The sequence below is a fragment of the Eumetopias jubatus genome, unplaced genomic scaffold, assembly GCF_037043125.1.
Source record: "Eumetopias jubatus isolate StellerSeaLion01/CBP00866 unplaced genomic scaffold, mEumJub1_p1.0 scaffold_10, whole genome shotgun sequence".
In the NCBI taxonomy this organism is placed as follows: Eukaryota; Metazoa; Chordata; class Mammalia; order Carnivora; family Otariidae; genus Eumetopias; species Eumetopias jubatus.
In genome coordinates this window covers 102,249,394-102,266,626 of record NW_028274816.1, presented here as the reverse complement: position 1 = coordinate 102,266,626, position 17,233 = coordinate 102,249,394, and the positions used below count along the sequence as shown (strand labels likewise).

The 17,233-nt window shown below is 54.0% G+C and overlaps 1 protein-coding gene and 1 pseudogene across 2 annotated transcripts in view; both read right to left on the bottom strand.

Moving 5' to 3' along the window:
- ACLY (ATP citrate lyase) overlaps positions 1–13,557 on the bottom strand; it is a 41,201-nt gene extending 27,644 nt beyond the window's left edge. For both annotated transcript variants that reach the window (XM_028093946.2, XM_028093947.2), the window contains exons 1-9: positions 13,470–13,557; positions 9,133–9,314; positions 7,880–8,002; positions 5,933–5,995; positions 5,292–5,482; positions 4,720–4,799; positions 2,511–2,641; positions 1,598–1,716; positions 617–753 (exon numbers count right to left, since the gene is read on the bottom strand). In XM_028093946.2, coding sequence (XP_027949747.1) covers positions 617–753; positions 1,598–1,716; positions 2,511–2,641; positions 4,720–4,799; positions 5,292–5,482; positions 5,933–5,995; positions 7,880–8,002; positions 9,133–9,291 — 1,003 coding nt within the window. In that variant the 5' untranslated portion in view covers positions 9,292–9,314; positions 13,470–13,557. The remainder of the gene's footprint in view (positions 1–616; positions 754–1,597; positions 1,717–2,510; positions 2,642–4,719; positions 4,800–5,291; positions 5,483–5,932; positions 5,996–7,879; positions 8,003–9,132; positions 9,315–13,469) is intronic.
- Positions 3,111–4,654, bottom strand: LOC114201338 (NADH dehydrogenase [ubiquinone] iron-sulfur protein 5 pseudogene; annotated as a pseudogene).
- Positions 13,558–17,233: the final 3,676 nt, after the last annotated feature.

The following is a 17,233-nucleotide window of genomic DNA, read 5'->3' as shown; positions in this document are numbered from 1 at the left end:
TGGCTGGGGGCAGGGAGCAGGCTGGCCTCCCCTGACATCCATTCAGTCTTAACCAACTCAGCTTTCCATCACCTGTGCCCTCGAGCCAGTGGTTAATCCAAACCCACTGAACCTCTATATTGTTCCTGGTTGGCACTCAGAAACCCAGGTTAGTTTCCGGATACCCCTGGTGGGAATCTCTTCTGGCTTCAGGGAAGGTGATCTATGTGTAATTCGCAACACTGGACAGGTGGTAAAGGGAAGCCGGGAATCCCACAGCCCAGATTAGTAAATGGAGAAGTGGACCACTAAAAAAAAAAAAAAAAAACTAAAAAAAAAAAAAGGTGGGCCACTAACATCTGAGCTTACAGCAGTCAGTAAGAGCACGCTGCTACCTCCTCTCTTGCACCTGCTCATAGGGCTCTAGGCACACATCACTTCCTTGCCTCCCTGGAGCTCCCCCATCTGACAGAGGCCACACTGCTCACTGTATACTTGGAGAACGAGAAGTCCAGAAGCTAGATGACTAACCCCAGCCTGCCAAGCACTAGGACCACCACCTCAGTGCCTCCTCGCCCAAAGCTGTTCCCACTGCAGCACAAGGGGCCGTCCTGGGGAAGGTGCATGTGTGTCTCACCATCTGGGTGCTTCTCCCGGGTCATGAGGGAAAGGATCGTCTTGGCGTAGTCATAGGTCTGCTGCTCACTGGGGGCGCCTGAGTATTCCCCGTAGTTTGCCAGCTCGTTGACACCCCCTAAGTCACAGATGGTATCACTGCCAGGGAGACACAGAAGTCAACGCTGGCTCTGACTCGAGTGGCAGAGGGTGGCAGCTTGGTGCCGAGGAGGACACGCAGATGCCCCAGAGCCCTGTAATCAGCCTACGGGACCGACCCCTTGGGCCTCAGACCCTTCAGGGTCCACAAAAGTCACACCAGAAGGTTAAGTGCACTGCATCAGGCTCTCCCTGGCAGTGAGCTCTGCTAGCCCCAGGCCATCGTGGGGCTCTGGATTGACACTGGTAAGTAAAGGGAACAAGGAGCGCTTCCAGACACAAAGAAAAACCATGCATTCTTGGATTCCCTGCCAGGCTGCCCAACAGAGAAGTGAAATGGTTGCCACCAGAGGAGGGCCGAGCCAGGCAAAGAAGGGAACGCGGCAGATTACCGCCTGGAAATGAGCAGATGCCTACCATGCTTTAAGAGGAAAAACCACTAGTTATTGCAAAGAGTATAGAATATGGGTTCAACATTCCTATAAAGTGTGGAAGCATTAAGACTTACACAGGCATTAAAACAGCTGGAAGGAGGGAAGTTCGGGAAACAGCCAGGCAATGTTTACTTTTAGTTTCTTCTCTGTATTTACTGTACCTCTGCATGAAGCATGTAACGTTAACTGTAAAGATTAAAACTAATAAAAGCAACCTCATTCGGAAGTAAACAAGAAAGTTGCAGAAGACAGTGTAGAGGAGAGGCGTTCACCAGAGTCTCTGCTCTGCACCAAGGGGAGGAAATGAAGATCCCCATCCCCACTCCAAGGTGAAGCAATCTGATCCAGACCACGCATGCATGGACTCCAGGCAGACCTGGTTGCCATCCCGTCAGCAGCCCCTCCGTCACCTGTACACGACCGAGGCGCCACCTCCGGCCACCATGGTCCAGATCCTCCCCTTGGGGTTCAGCAAGGTCAGCTTCAGGCTCGCCCCACTTTTGGCATCCAGGTCTGCAATGTAAGCTTCCTAGGGACCAGACAGCAACAGGTGAGTCCTGGAGGTACCCCCTTCACTGGGTCCCAGCTCCCAGGACCCTGCTCCTTTCCCTGGAGATACATGAAGAGGTCCTCAAGCCTTAATAGGGTCAGGGAGAGGAGTTGGGCGGGTCCTACATGCCTGGGACAAAGCATGATGACGTCCTCAAGTACCAAAACCACCCATGGCCACAGTTACTGCCTGGGGACAAACTTCCCTACTCCTTTGTCTCCGACCACAAGTCCTGGCCCTCTGCCCAAGTCCTAAGCCTCACTAGGTCACCCTTCTACTGCCACAGCCCCCTACTCCCAACATCTGCCTGCCTGGCTCATAACAAGACTCTCCACCTGCAGGCCCCATCCCTTCTCCCTGACCAGCCTCTTCCCCTGGCCTGGGTTATGACTCATAGGCCTGATCCTGCTGTGAGGACCTCTCAAGAGGATGGGGTGGGAAAGAGCTATTAAAATTCTCAGCAAGTGGCCAAGAGAATTACCTTCCTCTGGCACGATTAGCAAGAGCCACTCGGAATTATCAACAAATCAAGTTAAGAGCCCAGGGAGGTTGATTGAGAGAGAAGTCTGAAAGGATTTCTGGCCGGGATTCAGAGGCTTGGCTGACTCCCACCCCCACCTCCTTTGGGGTTTTAAGAAAATTAAATGGTTCTCAACCTTCCTTTCCTGCCAAATACACAGCCCACGGGGCGGGGGGGGGGGGGATGCTCCTCTGTATCAGTCACCCTCTCCCAGGCCCCCTCACCCGCCATTTCCTCCCCAGAGCAGCCGTACCTCTGGGTAAGCCTCACGCCCAAAGGGAGGAGGGAACTCTATATCACCCCACTTCACTTTGCAGATGTAGTCGGCTGTGGCATCTATCTTGGCCGCCAAGTCAAGGACATAGACGCCATCTTTGGTCACAACTTCGAGAAAAGCAGAGGCAATCAGATGCAGGCCCCAGGCAGAGGCGCTCGCCGACTTCCAAACCCCTCCACAGGCTTCCCCACACACCAACCACCCACCCTGGGGGTCCCACTCAGACTCTAACTGCCCAGCTCCACAAAAAAACAGATGACCCCTCCACACAACTTTTACCCCATTAAAAGAAAAATAAATTATTTAAGATTGCCCCCAACCTCTGACCTATAGGTAATGTGACAGGAAAGTCTGTTTTAGTTGCCATGACAACTTTTCAAAAATACTTATTTATTTATTGGCAGGGGCCCATGCAAGTTGGGGAAGGAGCAGAAGGAGAGAGAGAAGGAAAGAAGGAGACTCCCTGCTGAGCACAGAGACCCCCATCCCATGACCTATGAGATCATGACCTGAACAGAAATCAGGAATTGGACGCTTAACCAATTGAGCCACCCAGGTACCCCTGTGCTGTGGCAATTTTTTTTTTAAACAGGATAGAGCAATCCTTTATTTTTAGATACTTTCACAAAGAGGTTTTCAGTAACTGAACTTTCCAGTGGAGAAGAGAGAACATGAAAATCAGCCTCCAGCCATCAGCAGCAGCTCTGCTCAGGGCCTAGGATCCTCCTTGCCCCAGTGGTGAGGTGGAGGCGCGTACTTCCTTTATTAGTTTACCCCACTGCCTCCTGACGTCACTCAGATGTTCCATTGTTTTCTGCCGAAGCAGACGTTCTACAAAATCATCAAATTCTATCTTGCACGCTTTCTCTGCAATGCGTACCACCAATTCCAGGCGCACATTCTATCCATTCTTTTTCAAAAAGCATGGCATCGACCTCGAATCTTGTGAGGCTGCTCAGCACTTTAGATTGTCATCCAATGATCTAAGTTAAGGCCCAGCCTTTTTTGCACATCAAAGAAAGGCCTGGCGTCACGCCACCGTGCCCTTGCCTCCTCGCTGGCCACCGCTACTGGATGATCTCACCATGGCAATTTTTAAACTTTTTTTTATCTTTTTTTAAGATTTTATTTTTGACAGAGAAAGAGAGACAGCGAGACAGGGAACACAAGCAGGGGGAGCAGGAGAGGGAGAAGCAGGCTTCCTGTGGAGCAGGGAGCCCGATATGGGGCTCAATCCCAGGACCCTGGGATCATGACCTGAGCCGAAGGCAGACGCTTAACGACTGAGCCACCCAGGCGCCCCTAAACTTTTTTTTAAATGCTACATTCCATGCCTTCAATCTAACCATTCACCCCTTCCACGGCCTTGCCCTTAAAACAAAAAGTGTTAAGGTACTGACTGCTGTCAGAAGACCCCCCCCCCAGGTGTGTCCAGGTGGGTTTTCTGAGGTCAGCTAAAGGAAGACTTAAGTGTCTAGGGGAGTGAGAAGTCTCGGGACGCACTGCGCCCCCAGCCAGGATTCATTTACTAGCAGCCTACTGGACATCCATCTTCCCTTTACCCCAGGATCATTTAGCTAATAGGTTAGCACAGAACCATCTAGTTCATTAGAGGGGCTGCATCCCCAGCTGGAACCTGGAATCGGACTTTGCCCTGAGCAGCCCTGGCTAGGGCAGCTCCTACCACCCTCCTCCCTCACAGCCTGAGAGGCTTGGACCAATATCTTCCCAGCCTTGGGGCTCAATGACTGACCAACCCCTGGGGGGGATGAAGGGGTGCTCCAAGGGCACGGAGAGGAAAGAAGGGCCTGAGTAGTCAGATCAGTGCAGAGGCAGCCTGGACCCTGGTAGCACAGCTTAACCCACTGGCAGGAAAAGCCACTAAGCAGAGACTCAGGTCGGTCAAAATCAGGACTTCCCCATCACAGAACAAATTAAAACCAAAGAAAGCTGGAGTTGGTTTAAAAGAGGAATAATCATTGTCTTCTGAGAGCTCAAAAACAGGAGACTGCATTCCATGAGCCCAGACATCCCTCTGCAAACATTCACCTGTCTAGACTGCCCTCTATGAATGCGGGGTCTGGTGTTCTGAAGGTCAAGGCCAGGGTTACCACAGGCATGGGGACCCTGTTATAACTGCCCCTTGCCCAGGGACCCCACCCCCACCCCCAGCACAGTCAGTTACCAAGGGGGTTGATCTCGAGGTAGGTGAAGTACAGATCCTCATAGAAATTGAAGAGGCCGGAGATAAAACTGGCCAGGATCCTAGAGGGGGAGGGAGAGAGGGATGGTCAATCCTCAGGGAGCCAGGGAGTGGGCCCAGCAGCAGCCCCCAAACACCCCCTCCCCACAGCAATCTCTCACTGCCTCAAACAGCTCCACTTCCCAACACTCACCCCGCCCCGCCAACCCCTCGCTTTCCTCTGTGAACCGGGCTCCCTGGACATCACTCTTCAGCCACTGAGGCGGAAAGGAGCTGTCAGGCATGAAGCTGGAGGCGGTGACGCCAGACAGACAGGGGCAACGAGGTGAGGGACGCAGAACGCATATTTCAGTCTGAGCCAGCCACCTGTCCACCCCCAGTGCCCCTCCTTGGGACAGGAAAGGACTGTGCCTACCCTCCCACCCAGATGCTGGGGCGGGGCAGGGTGGATGTCCACACAGGGAAAACTGCCTTGCTTTCCCTGCTCTGTGCTCAGAGCTGTCAGCTTTTGCCATTCCCCCACTGCCACCAGCTGGCTCTCCCTCTCACTCAACTCTTTCTTATCTCCAGGCGCATGGACCAACAGGTGTTTCTTGATGTCCTCAGGATTCAGTTTCTGGTCCACGCCAACGAGCAGTTTCTGGGCTTTGGCATCCACGTCGCCCACATCCACCCCACCTTCATGGTGGAAGAGGACGTAGTCCCCTTCTCGGGTAGCATAGATGCAGACGTAGAACTCCTCCGCCTTAAAGGGGAAGACAGTACCACGTGGGTAAGGGGCACTGAACTGGTGAGCCCAGCCCCTGTGGTCTCATTTCTAAAACCCTAGTAGAGAACACTCACCCAGGGAGACCGTCCACCATCTTCCCCTCGCGGCCAAGAGGAGAAAAGAGACCACTGCCTAGCTAGCAGACAGTCCAGCCTCAGCCACGGTGACCTGACCTGGGGGAGGGTGCCTGCCTTCAAGTCTTTCTCATCCCAGCACTGAGAAGTCCCCTCTGTTACCAGCCCCAATTCCTCCCTGCTCCATCTCTGGACTCCCTGCTCCATGGCAGCCCTCAGACCCTCGGTGCAGCTTCAGAGACTCTGGTCCCTTTGACTTTTCTCCAGCAGCTTGCTTTCTTCCTTTAGCATTTTAGGGTCGACAGACACAAAGGGAAGGAGAAGACCCAGCCAGGAGCCACCTCACACATACCTGACTGTGGGGGACGAAGGGTTCGATTAGGAAGTTCTTGAGGAAGCCTCTGGCCTTGCCCACCTATGGAGATCAAGGAAGCTAAAGTTTAGATGGACAGCAAGTCTTGTTCCCCAGAGCAGGAGGATTGCCCTCTGCTCCCTCCACTGGCCATCCCATTGGAGGTGGGGCCCACGTACTACTGCCACAACATCTGACAGAGATTTTCCAGAAACCAGGGCAATGTGGTCACAGACCCCTAAGCTAAAGAAGTCTCCATGAGATTCCCCTCTTCCGTCCACTGCCCTCATGCCGGCCGCACTTGGAAGTGTACTGACCTCCCATGTTCTTGTTCTGCCTCCTCTGGAGGGTGACAGACTAGCTGGGCTGACAATGCTGCCCCGGCCCCCAAAGCACAGGCATCAGGAGTCCTCTCCCTCCTGCCATCAGTTGCACAAATTACAGAGCCCAGACAAATCAAGGCTCTCCATCTCAGAGCTCAAGCAGAGAGACCCAGCCCAAGGACGGAAGTCCAGACCCAGGGAATTAGCAGGAATCGCATGGCGGGGGAGGGAGGGAGGGCCTGATGGGGAAAACTTCACGCACACTTTCCTGGCTGAGGACAACAGGCCTGCAGAGCTAATCAGTTTGAGTGTGTCCCTGGAGGCCGCTGGGGCGAGACAGCTCTCATCCCAGTGTCCCAAAGCCCCCGCCCGCCTGCGTGCGTCACTGCTGAGTCAGGGACCAGACAGTGATCCATCAGAGGTAATGAGCCGCTCCTGCCGGGGCTGACACACCCCTCCCAACAGCCAGCTGAGGAGAAGGGCGCGTGAGGACCTCCCTGGGCGCACCACTCAGCCCCCAACCCTGCTGTCCTCTTCCCAAAGGCCTGCAAGCACAAACGCCAGTCAAGATCCCTCTGCCCCCAGGTCCACATGCGACTTTTAGAAGCCCTCTTTACTCCAAGAGCCAGAAACTAAGAATTACCACTAAGAGCTGATCTGAGAAAGCCCAGTAGAAGAGGCAGACGGCTCCTTCACCATCGTCATCCTACTTCCGGGACTGCCAAGGAAGAGAACAGCTCCCCCCTGGTCACAGTCCCCCAAACGGGACAGCACACCCTCCCCGCGCTCAGGGACACCTCAGCCCCCTCCTCCTCTCCTGTTCCCCAGCCCCTTCTAGGACCGAGAAGGATAACTGCAATTTTCTCTCTGAGCCTCTCCTAGCCTTCCCAAACCATATCTCACTTTAGCTCTCATCTCCAGAGCTGCCATTAATCACCAAGCTGGGAGAAGCCAAGAACCGAATTTACTCTTCAGTATTAACAGTCTCATCTGAGGCTCTTGGCCCAATAATGTCTCTGCCTAAACGAGTCTGTGCCTTCTTTCTTGAACTTTTTTTTTTTTAAGATTTATTTATTTATTTAAAAAAGAGAGAGAATGAGAGAGAGAGAGCGCACATGAGAGGGGGGAGGGCCAGAGGGAGAAGCAGACTCCCCGCTGAGCAGGGAGCCCAATGCGGGACTCGATCCCGGGACTCCAGGATCATGACCTGAGCCGAAGGCAGTTGCCTAACCAACTGAGCCACCCAGGCGCCCTCTTGAACTTCTTCTTAACCACCCTCTTAGACATACACGTCACAAGCTGGAAACTGAAAGGAACAGAGTTCCCTGAACGGGCCTCAGAGACCCATCTCCATGTTTGCCTTTAAGAAACAGGCCATTTCCACCTGGCCATGAACTGTACTGGGGTGAGTTCTGCAGCCCATCTTGCCATTCTCTGATGGCTGAGCTGGGAATGAGCACCAGGCCTGGCCCTGTTACTCAAGTCAGCTCTGCAAGACCCTCGCCTTCCCCAGGCTGCAGTGTGCCTGGGTGCAGGGTGACCCACAGGGTTGCTGATCTGGAGGTGACTGCATCTGCTTCCGTTACCACAGCGCCTCCACCCCGACCTGTCCCCATATACTCACCGTGGCCTCCTGTCCCAGCCGTGGTTTCAGCCAGGACTTAACACCTTCCAGAGTGAGGTTGACTCCCACGAGGCCTAGCTTTCCACGCCGTTTGATCAGCTGGTCTGGCTTGACCACCAAGCTCTGGAACGAGAAGGGTTTGTACTTAGAAAGGAAAGAAAGAGAAGAGTCAAAGGCTATAGTCCCGGGACCCAAAGCCCAGGACAGCCTGCATGGCTTCTAATCCACCCAGCCATTCTTCAGGGTCAACTCCTGGAAGTCTCCCTCACCTATCCCAGTTTACACCTTTCTTTTGACAACCACGAATCCAGAGCCATCTGTGCCCAGGACGGGGCCAGGCACAGAGTAGGTGCTCACCAAATACCCGCTGAATGAATGATTCCCTACCCTCCCTATGTGCTATCTTAGCTTCACTGAACCATGAACTCCTCAGAATATGGACCAGCACCTGGGTTCCAAAAGGAGGAGCAGAGAGACAGAGCCCTAGAGTGACAAAGGACCTTAGAGATCTGGTCAGTCCCATCCCGGTGCTTGATCCTGCCTGTAAGCCCAGCAAGCAGCCCCGAGGCACTGTTCACACTGCCCGCGAGGAAAGGCACCACCTCCTGAGGCAGGGGGAGGGAACGTGCACCCCCAGAAGCCGCCACGGGTCCTGGTCCTGCTCTCCGGGCCCTGCCTGGGCAGCCTGCCCTTCCCCACAGGGGCCCTGCAAGGAATCGGACAGAGGAGCCTCGACTCCAGGCTAGCCGCCCAAGGCTATAGGCCGCTCTACACAAAGTCCACGGCACTCTTCCTCGCGGACCTGACACAATCCTGCTATGCTCCACCTGGGGGGATTAGGGCACACACCTACTTTTACTGAGCATCAACCAAGTGCCAGGTGGCACACTAAATGCCTTCCAAACATTACTAATTCTTACAGCTCTCAGGGCCAGTGTTCCGCCCATGTGACAGATGCGGAACCTGACAACTCAAGAAAGGTTAAGTGGCTCGCTCCAGGCCACATGGTTAATCAACAGAGCTTCGATCTGGACTCCAATTTGTCTAGTTCCAAGCCCATACGCTGTCCCCTGCCAGGGCACCTCAACATGTGGGGCCCACAGCAGGACATGAAACCCCGCTCAGCCCGCTGCATGCTGCCCAGGGATGTGGGCAGTCTGCCATCATGTGACCCGTCGTGGCGTCTCCACCAAACCAATCCTTTCTCCTCTGATCCTGAGCCTGGAAGCAGGGCCCGGGGAGGGCGGGCTCACCTGGCTGAGCAGCCAAGGGTGGTCCTGCAGCAGGCGGGCCCAGTCTGTGTCAGGGGTGACCCGGGCATACTTGAACCGGTTCTGGATGGCCGAGGTGGTACAGATGTACTTGTAGAGGAGTTCTTTGCCCGTCTGCTCTGAAATTGCCTTGGCCGACATGGCTGCGGAAGAACCTGCTCTACCTGTTGGGGGAACAGGAGCTGGTGGGAAGGGGCAGGGGAAAGAGACCCGTTTCCAGCTGCCCCCAGACAATAAAACCAGATCTCAGTGCTCCTCAAGAGAGGGAAAGAGGACTGGCCCAGCGGGAGGGATGGAAGGGAGAGCTCAAGGATCAGGAAATGATGGGAGAGAGAAGATGGTGGAAAAAAACAAAGGTGGCATTTTCCCTGGGACTCTTGGCCTCAACCCTGTCTCTACTTCTTCTCAGCAAACCAGCTCATATTAGTCTTGGAGCAAAAGGCAGCTGGACGGGGAGACAGAAATACCAGTGGTGTGACCCAAACCCGAGCACTGGTCCCACCCGAGGACCCACACAGACACTGAAACACACCCTTTGGTTCTGTGACCTATGGGGCACCTAGCCAGAATTGTGCAAGGCTACCTTTACTCCCCCCACAGGTTTCATCTCCCCCACACCCAGACTCACCCACTTCATACACTTACACTCTCACCACCAGGCTGAGGGCCAGGCGGGTGAGTTTACTTAACCTCAGGCAGGATCATGCCCCTGAGGAGCCAAGAGGAAGCGTCATCTCAGAGTTCATTTCTCCCAGGACACTAGACTCCCACCCCTGAGTTCAGAGCAGACACAGGGCAGGGGAACGGTGACCTTCAGTGCATCCCATCCACCCCACTGAGTCACCCAGCTAATTTAGAGCAAAACTGAGGTGTCTCTGGGGACCGCCCCGTACCGGTCACTTCTAACTGAGGCAGAGCTGGGGGAGGGAACAAAAGTCATCCTCTGTCACATGTATGGAGACGCTCATCTTCTATGAACCCTGTGAGGTACACTAAAATATACCTATTTCTTAGATGAGGAATAAAAGCTCAGAGGAATTAAGGTAACTTGCCCAAAAAGTCAAACTAATAAGCAGGGGACCCAGGACTTGAACCCAAATCCTTTACTCCTGGTCCACAGAAAACCCCACACCTCAGCCTGAGAGTTTCTCTCCAAGGACAAGGCCGTGTCCCCCTTCACCTCACAGAAGGGTCTGTGATAACAATTTCTTTATCTCCTTCTCCCTCAACTGCTATGCCCTGAAACACCCATTCTCTCATGGGTAGTGAGAGGAGCAAGTTGGGGAGAGGAACAGGGGCAAGGGGAGGGAAAGGAAACCGTCATTCATGCTAAGAGTTTGGCCAGATCAGGAAAAGTCACTCCAATCTCTCCTACAAAGATCCAGAACTGAAGTTGCTGAATTTGCTGAAGAAGAAAAGTCAAGTTCAAATAAAGGAGGGCTGAGTTAGAGGCTTGGCTCAGTTATACACCCAGGAAGGTTGGTCTCCATCCCCAGCTCGGGGAAGGCCAAAGTTCCAGAGGCCACACTCCACCTCTCTCCCAACTGGCCAGGCTGGGGCTTCAGGTTCCAACCCTGGCTTGGCTGGCCCCCTCAGCCTCCCAGCTAGTCTCCAGCTCAGCACAATGGGTGCTTTCAGCCTGGTGTCTGGCCCAAAGTGGGGTAGCTGGGAAGGGGCTCAAAAGAAATGTTCCCTCTTCTGGTCTTCCCCTGGGACGACTTCCGGCTCCAACTCAACATGAGTTTCCAAAGGCGATGCCTCAACCAGCCCCAGTGTCCCACAGTCCTCCACCCCCCACCCACTCCAGCTCCATTTCCCAACCTTCTTGACTTCAGACCAGAAAAACTGGCCCTGAAATCAGATGGGTACATCAGCCCCCACCCCCCTCCCAAACAGAGTGCAACCCAGGGTAGATCCAGCAGGGTAAGGAGGCGGCAGCTGCTGACCACCCTCAGCAGTTCAGACACATCAAGCACCTGGAATCACAAACTCCAGGAGGAAAGAGCCCTTCAGCTAAGCCTCCCCAGCAGAGAACAGTCCAACAGACACTACCAGAGCAACCCCCCAGGACCTGGCACCTCCCAAAGCAGACAAAGGATAAGGCTGAGAAAAGGGATGTTCTGTGCTGAAAAATCATAACTTTCTTGAGCCCCAGATCAAATCTCAAACACAAGAGTTCATTTCCACGGGGGAGGGGCAGGGAGATCCCACATGGGGATGATACAGGATAGAACAGATTTGCCAGCTTACCAAAACAACAGATATGCCACCAGAGCACTTTAGCTTAGATGGGGCAGGCCCTTTCAAGGCCAAGACAGGATTTATATGATAGAATAAGAGTGGGGAAAGAATCTGGCCTCCACATATTCACCAATGCAGCGTAAGGCTCACAAACTCAGGGAGTAGCCGAAGTGGAGAAAACTCGAAAATGTAATCATTCAGAGGGGTCACAGAAGTCTAAGGCAGCGGCTCTTAACCTATTTAAGGTCTCAGACTCCTGAGCACCTGAAGCCCAGAAAAATGTGCCCCTACCTGACTGTGCATATCATTTCAAGGTCCTTATGATTATGACCACAGACCACCTGCTCTAGTGACACTGGGACTTAAAGTGTCAAAAAAAAAAAAAGTATATACCAATCTGGGTTTGGGGATCCACCCCACCGAAGTCTTTGGCTGCCTCCCCAGGAACTGAATGTGCTGTCAAACTGATGATAGGTGGTTTTAGGACAGAGCTAAGATCCCAGGGGTCTGCTCTGGGGCCCCAGGAACTGTCACCTAATAACAAGTAAAATATAAATCATTTGGGGGTAATCATGCCAAGGAACTAGACCACACACACTCTCTCTTACTCTATCTCCCCAAGGGAAGGACTTTATGAGCTGAATGGGGTCTTTTCTGCAGACAGGTAAGTGACCCAGGATTGAGTTCATCCACAGCAAGGCTGAATGAAGGAGCCTGTTCCCCAGGAATGTACCCCTGGGACGCAGCCAGTGCAGAGGAACCACTAGGGATGCTTCTTAGAGTCTCTCTCTGAGAAAGACAAAGAGCACCTAATTTTAGGTTAGTTTCCATAGGACTGGTGTGGTTTTTGTTTTTGAGAAGACAAGCAATTCCCAGAGTAAAGGGGAGAGGCAGAATTCTATGTGGGTCCCCTACTGCAGCAAGCATAGTGTCAGAATGGGGGTGGAGGCACCAGCTGCCCCATGTGCAAGGGCTCTTCCTGTCACTCTGGCCCAAGTTGTTGAAGTTCTCTCAGAGGTGAAAATTACCCGCCCTGGGCAGCTGGGGTCTACCAGCTCTTCCTCACCCAGTATTTCGGATCTCCAAGGACCTGCACTGGCTGAAAGAGCAAAGTTAAAGGGTGGAAGGAGTGGGCTGGCTGGCCAAACTGTGCCATGCACTGCTCCTCCCCGCCCTCCCAAATCCTCCGGCCAGGCAGACCCCAGGGAACTCCCCCCACCCAATGGCAGAAGTCCTCGGTATTGCACAGTATTTGCCAAGGTTGGAGAGGGCAGCCGGCGCTGGGTCTGGCTCTCTGCCAGGCCCTACAGGAGAGCGGCGACAGCATCCTCCGGCTCCTTCAGGATCCAGCCTTGGCCAGGTTCCGCGTCAGCGCCAGAGGTGGGGAGGGAGACTGGCACCCCGGCCATCTGTCGCTTAGACGCTGGGCCCGACGGCACCTCCAGAGCGAGGAGGGTCCTTCCTGCGCCGCTGCCCCACAGGCAGGTCCTCGCGGCGAGGCCAGGCCTCGGGCACCCTGGAGCAGCCCGGCCCCGCGTGGCCCACCAAGGCTGCGCGCCCCCCTCGCTCCCTCCACTTTCTCGGCGCGGGACTCAGTCGACTCGCCACAAAAAATAGAGGAAGGGCCTGAGCCCGGGTCGGAGTGAGGCGAGTGGCCACCACTCTTTCTACTTCCCGTCCCCCGCATCCGGTGGGGAGACCCGGATGGGGACAAGAAGGAGCCCGCTAAAGCCCGAAGAGGCTCGAGGACTGGCCCCGGTCGGGGTGAGGGGCGCCTGGATGGTGCAAATGCAGTTTTGCGGAGGGAAGAGAAGCCAGGACGACGGCACACCCCGTGCAAACTACCAGAAACTGGAATGCGGGAGAGTGGGGGTGGGGTGGTCGACACGCGGCCACCGGCCGGGTTCCGAGCGAAGGCTAACCTAAAACGAAGACCCCCAAAACTTCTAAGGAGGTGCAGGGATGGCACGTGAGCACCAAGCAGGCGTCGGGAAAGGCTGTTCCGGGTTGGGGGAGGGAAGCAGGAAGCTTCTGGAGCAGTGGGGTCCCTCCCGCGAAAGCAGCTGCCCGCTACTAACCTCTCTGCGAAAGCCCGTGCGCGGCGCTCCCTCCGCGGGCCCCGCCTCACCGCCCAAAGCCCGAAGCGCTCCAGCCTCCAGCAGCCGCCCGGAATCCGGCTTTTGTCCTGGACCCCGCGGGCTTCCCTCCGCCCCTATCGGCACACGGCGCGAGCGGCCCCGCGATTGGTCACACGCGTTTCCTAACCTGAGCGCCAGGGCTTTCCCAATTCGCTGCGCGGTATAGTTCCGCCCCCGAAGGCGGGCCTCAAGGGCTGCTGGGCCTTGTAGTCCACCTGGAGAGTCCGTCCAAACGCCTGGCAGGCACCGCCTCTCCGGAACCCGCCGGCCTGGGGCGGGTCCGGGGGCGGGGCCTCGGTGTGGGGAGATGGGCGGGGCTACGCTGGGAGGAGAACGTACGAGGCGGGGGACCGTGGCCTGATCACATAGGGGCTGGGCCGACGGCAGCTCGGAAGGTGGCGTTGGCCGGGTGGGGTTGGCGGAACAGGCTGTAGCACAGTTTTGGGGACCTGGAGTCTCCGTCTTCTCTCCCCTTAACGTCCGCATCCCAGCTACCTAAAATCGGCCACACTGAATCCAGTTGCTTAGACCGGCTTTTCACGTAGCGGTGGCAGACTGCTTTTGTATTTGCACGTGGGCCCTCTCGATTGAGCCGGTAGGGCAAGATTGAGAAATCAGATCAGACCTCCCGACGTGGGATAGGGCGGATGGAGTGAGTGGGTGGGGCTAGGTGGGTGCCAGTCACACCAATTTGCGTCCCACTCACCTCACCTGGCGGAGCTGAGAATTCAACGGGAGATTCTAGCACAGGGCTGGGGCCATCTCTGCAGGTCTCCTGCTTCCCCCTACCCCCCACCCCCATCCCAAGCTTCCCTACTGGAATGAATGAACTGTTGCCTTCCCTTTCTCCACTACCTGTGAGACGGGCTATTTTCCAAACCAAAAACTGAACACCCCGGTCTGACAGGTGCCAGTGAACCAGTGGGGCAGAATATTTGAAATCAGGCAATCCTGGAAACCAAGACACATATTTACTGCTGCGACATTCTGGAGTTTTCACCTCAGTCCTGTCGGTCTCCTGAGCAGCTCTTTGATGCTAACAGCTACTTAGCTCCAGGAAGAAGAACCAATGGAGCACTGACCAGATCAGGTGAAAGGGTCAGCCCAGTATGCAGAGAATCACCATACCATGCCCGTGCCCCCGCCAAGCGCCCGGGTCATACGGACACTGCAACAATGTTGCGACATTCTTTTGGACAAAAACTTCAGGAAGCCCTACTTCCCCCAGTCCAGTTGTAATCAGGAGTGGGGCAGCTAAAGTTGCTGCCCATGCCTGAACCAAATGATCCCTGATGATGTCACTTTATGGTCCCTTTCCTCCCAATCATCCTTTTGAAAGAACAACTCTTCACCTCCTCTCTGCTGTTGGTCCTTGAGAGTCTTCTACTCCTATATGGATTGAGCTCCAACCCTATCAAGAATTTCCCCCAAAAGCACAAATTTCAAAGGGTCATCTCTCAGTAGATAAAGAAAACCTCTCCTATGAAGAGGTACTCAAAAAAAAAAAAAGTACTCCTTTTCTGGCCTTGGGGAGACAGCAACTCCAGACGTTCAGAAGCTAGCAGGAAGATTGTAGTCAGGAGGAATCACTTGTGCAGCAATTATCCCTCTGGTTGGAAAGATACACTCATCCAGAAAGCCTCATCCAGGTTGAACATAAACTGTAACAAAGTGTTCATCAATTTGGCAATATCAATAAAAATTTTCAGTGCACATGCTTTTGCCCCAGCAATTCCAGTTCTAACAATTTATCAGTCAGCTATACGTGCATATGTACATGAAGATGAGGCTCTTTGTTTTCTTCACTGCTGTGCTTTCAGCACTTTGAATAGGGCCTGGTACATAATAAACACTCAATAAATATTTGCTGAGAGATTGAGTCCCCCTATATAGGTGTTGCCGGGCCCAAATGTGACTAGTCCTGAGTGGGGGCAACAAGAAAGGAGCTGTCCAGAGAGTGAGGGAGGAGAGGTGCTGGCCACAGAGTCCAAGAGCCAGCCGAGCGCTGGGATTTTTCAGTTCTCTGTGTGGTTCCATCCTAGGTCTTTCCCCACAGCTCTCAACCCTGCCAGAAAAAACTCTTTCATTACTCTACCATACTCCCACAGAAGCTCTTCTGCTCCGAAATGATCAATCTGGGCCCCGTTTTCTTACCTTTCTGACTTAAAAGCTCTAAACGACTTTGTGTTTGCCATTTGAATCACCTCCCTCCTCTTCTAGATTGGGCTGGAAGACAAATCCATGTGACTGGACACAGGAGGATATAGGCACTATCTCTGTGCCCAGGCTACAGGCATTCTACCACAGTAGCATTAGCCTACTCAGTGACTCCCTCATAGATTTTAATCCACTTTAGTTAATATTCATCGAACACCTACTATGTGAAAGGTATGGGTGCTAATGCAGACTCCTCACGGCAACCTCTTGAGTCAATCGTTTTGCAGATGAGCAACTGACCTTCTGCTGCCCTATCCACTACCACCTAGTAGGTGAGGGGGAGGGAAAGAAAATCATATCCAGTGAGTCTCCCCTACTTGGCTGGAAGCTCCTCAAGACCCAGGACTGTGCCTTGTTCCTTTTGACATCCCCAATGCCTAGCATGGGACTAGGCACATGTTAGGCATGCTGGAATGAAGACGTGAATGAAGGAAAGAAATTATGGAAGGAGGGAAGAGGAAGCGGAGATGCAGACAGGACAAGGGTCTACCTGAGTATGCAGTTCTAAGCCCACCGGTCTCCTGGCAACAACCAGAGACAGGGGCTTACACCAGAGGCCCATCCTGACCTGCCCTGTGAAGAACCAGGGAGGTTCTCACCCTTGCAACTTTCACTTTTTGCCCAGCACTGACCAGTCTCCAACTGGAGCCAAGGGCCAACAGCCCGTGGTGTCTTGGGGAAGGTCCCCAGGGAGGTGTGGCCAGAGCCAGCTTCTGGGCGCAGGAAACGTTCTCCAGCCAGACCAAGCAGCTCCTGTCTGGCCTCTTCCCAGAGTCTGCCCCCAGCTCTGCCCTCACCCTGTCTTAAAAATTGCTACTACCTCATCCTCACCAGGTGTGTTCCTGGGAAGTTCTCTCTTTTCTGCTTTCAGGATGCCTTCCCCTAGGAAGACAGTACACCATTTCCTGTCCTAAGACAGAGCCTGCACAGCTCCTCCCACACACACACATCACTTACCCTTGACTTTGACTTGACATGGTTAACTTCATCTCTGAACGAATTCATTATTTATGCCTCTTGTCTCTCTTTGCCATGTTCTGTGTTTGGAAATTCTCGCAAGGGCAGGCAGAAGCAGAAGTTGTGGAATACAAATAAGAATTGCCAGAGGGCCAGAGTCTCTACCTTGACACCAGTCTAGAGTTTAGGACTGTGCCTCACCTGAGGGGGGTCGAAGGTCTCTTCCCATGCATGGATTGCACTTGCCTCTCTCCCTGAGAACTTAGGTGCTACCTCAAGGATGTGGTGCTGCTTATTTAGGCCTCCTTGATCACAGAATCACAGAACATCAGACTCAAAAGAGACCTCAGAAATCCCTTAGTCCAATCCTCTTATTTTATGAAGGAAATACGGGGGACATGGAGGTCCAAAGGGGTGACCAGACTACAGATGGGCAGATGCAGGAGGGCAGATGGATCTGTCACTTTGGAAACCATCTAACATTATCTCATAAAACTGAAGACATACACGAAGACCATGCAGCCCCACTC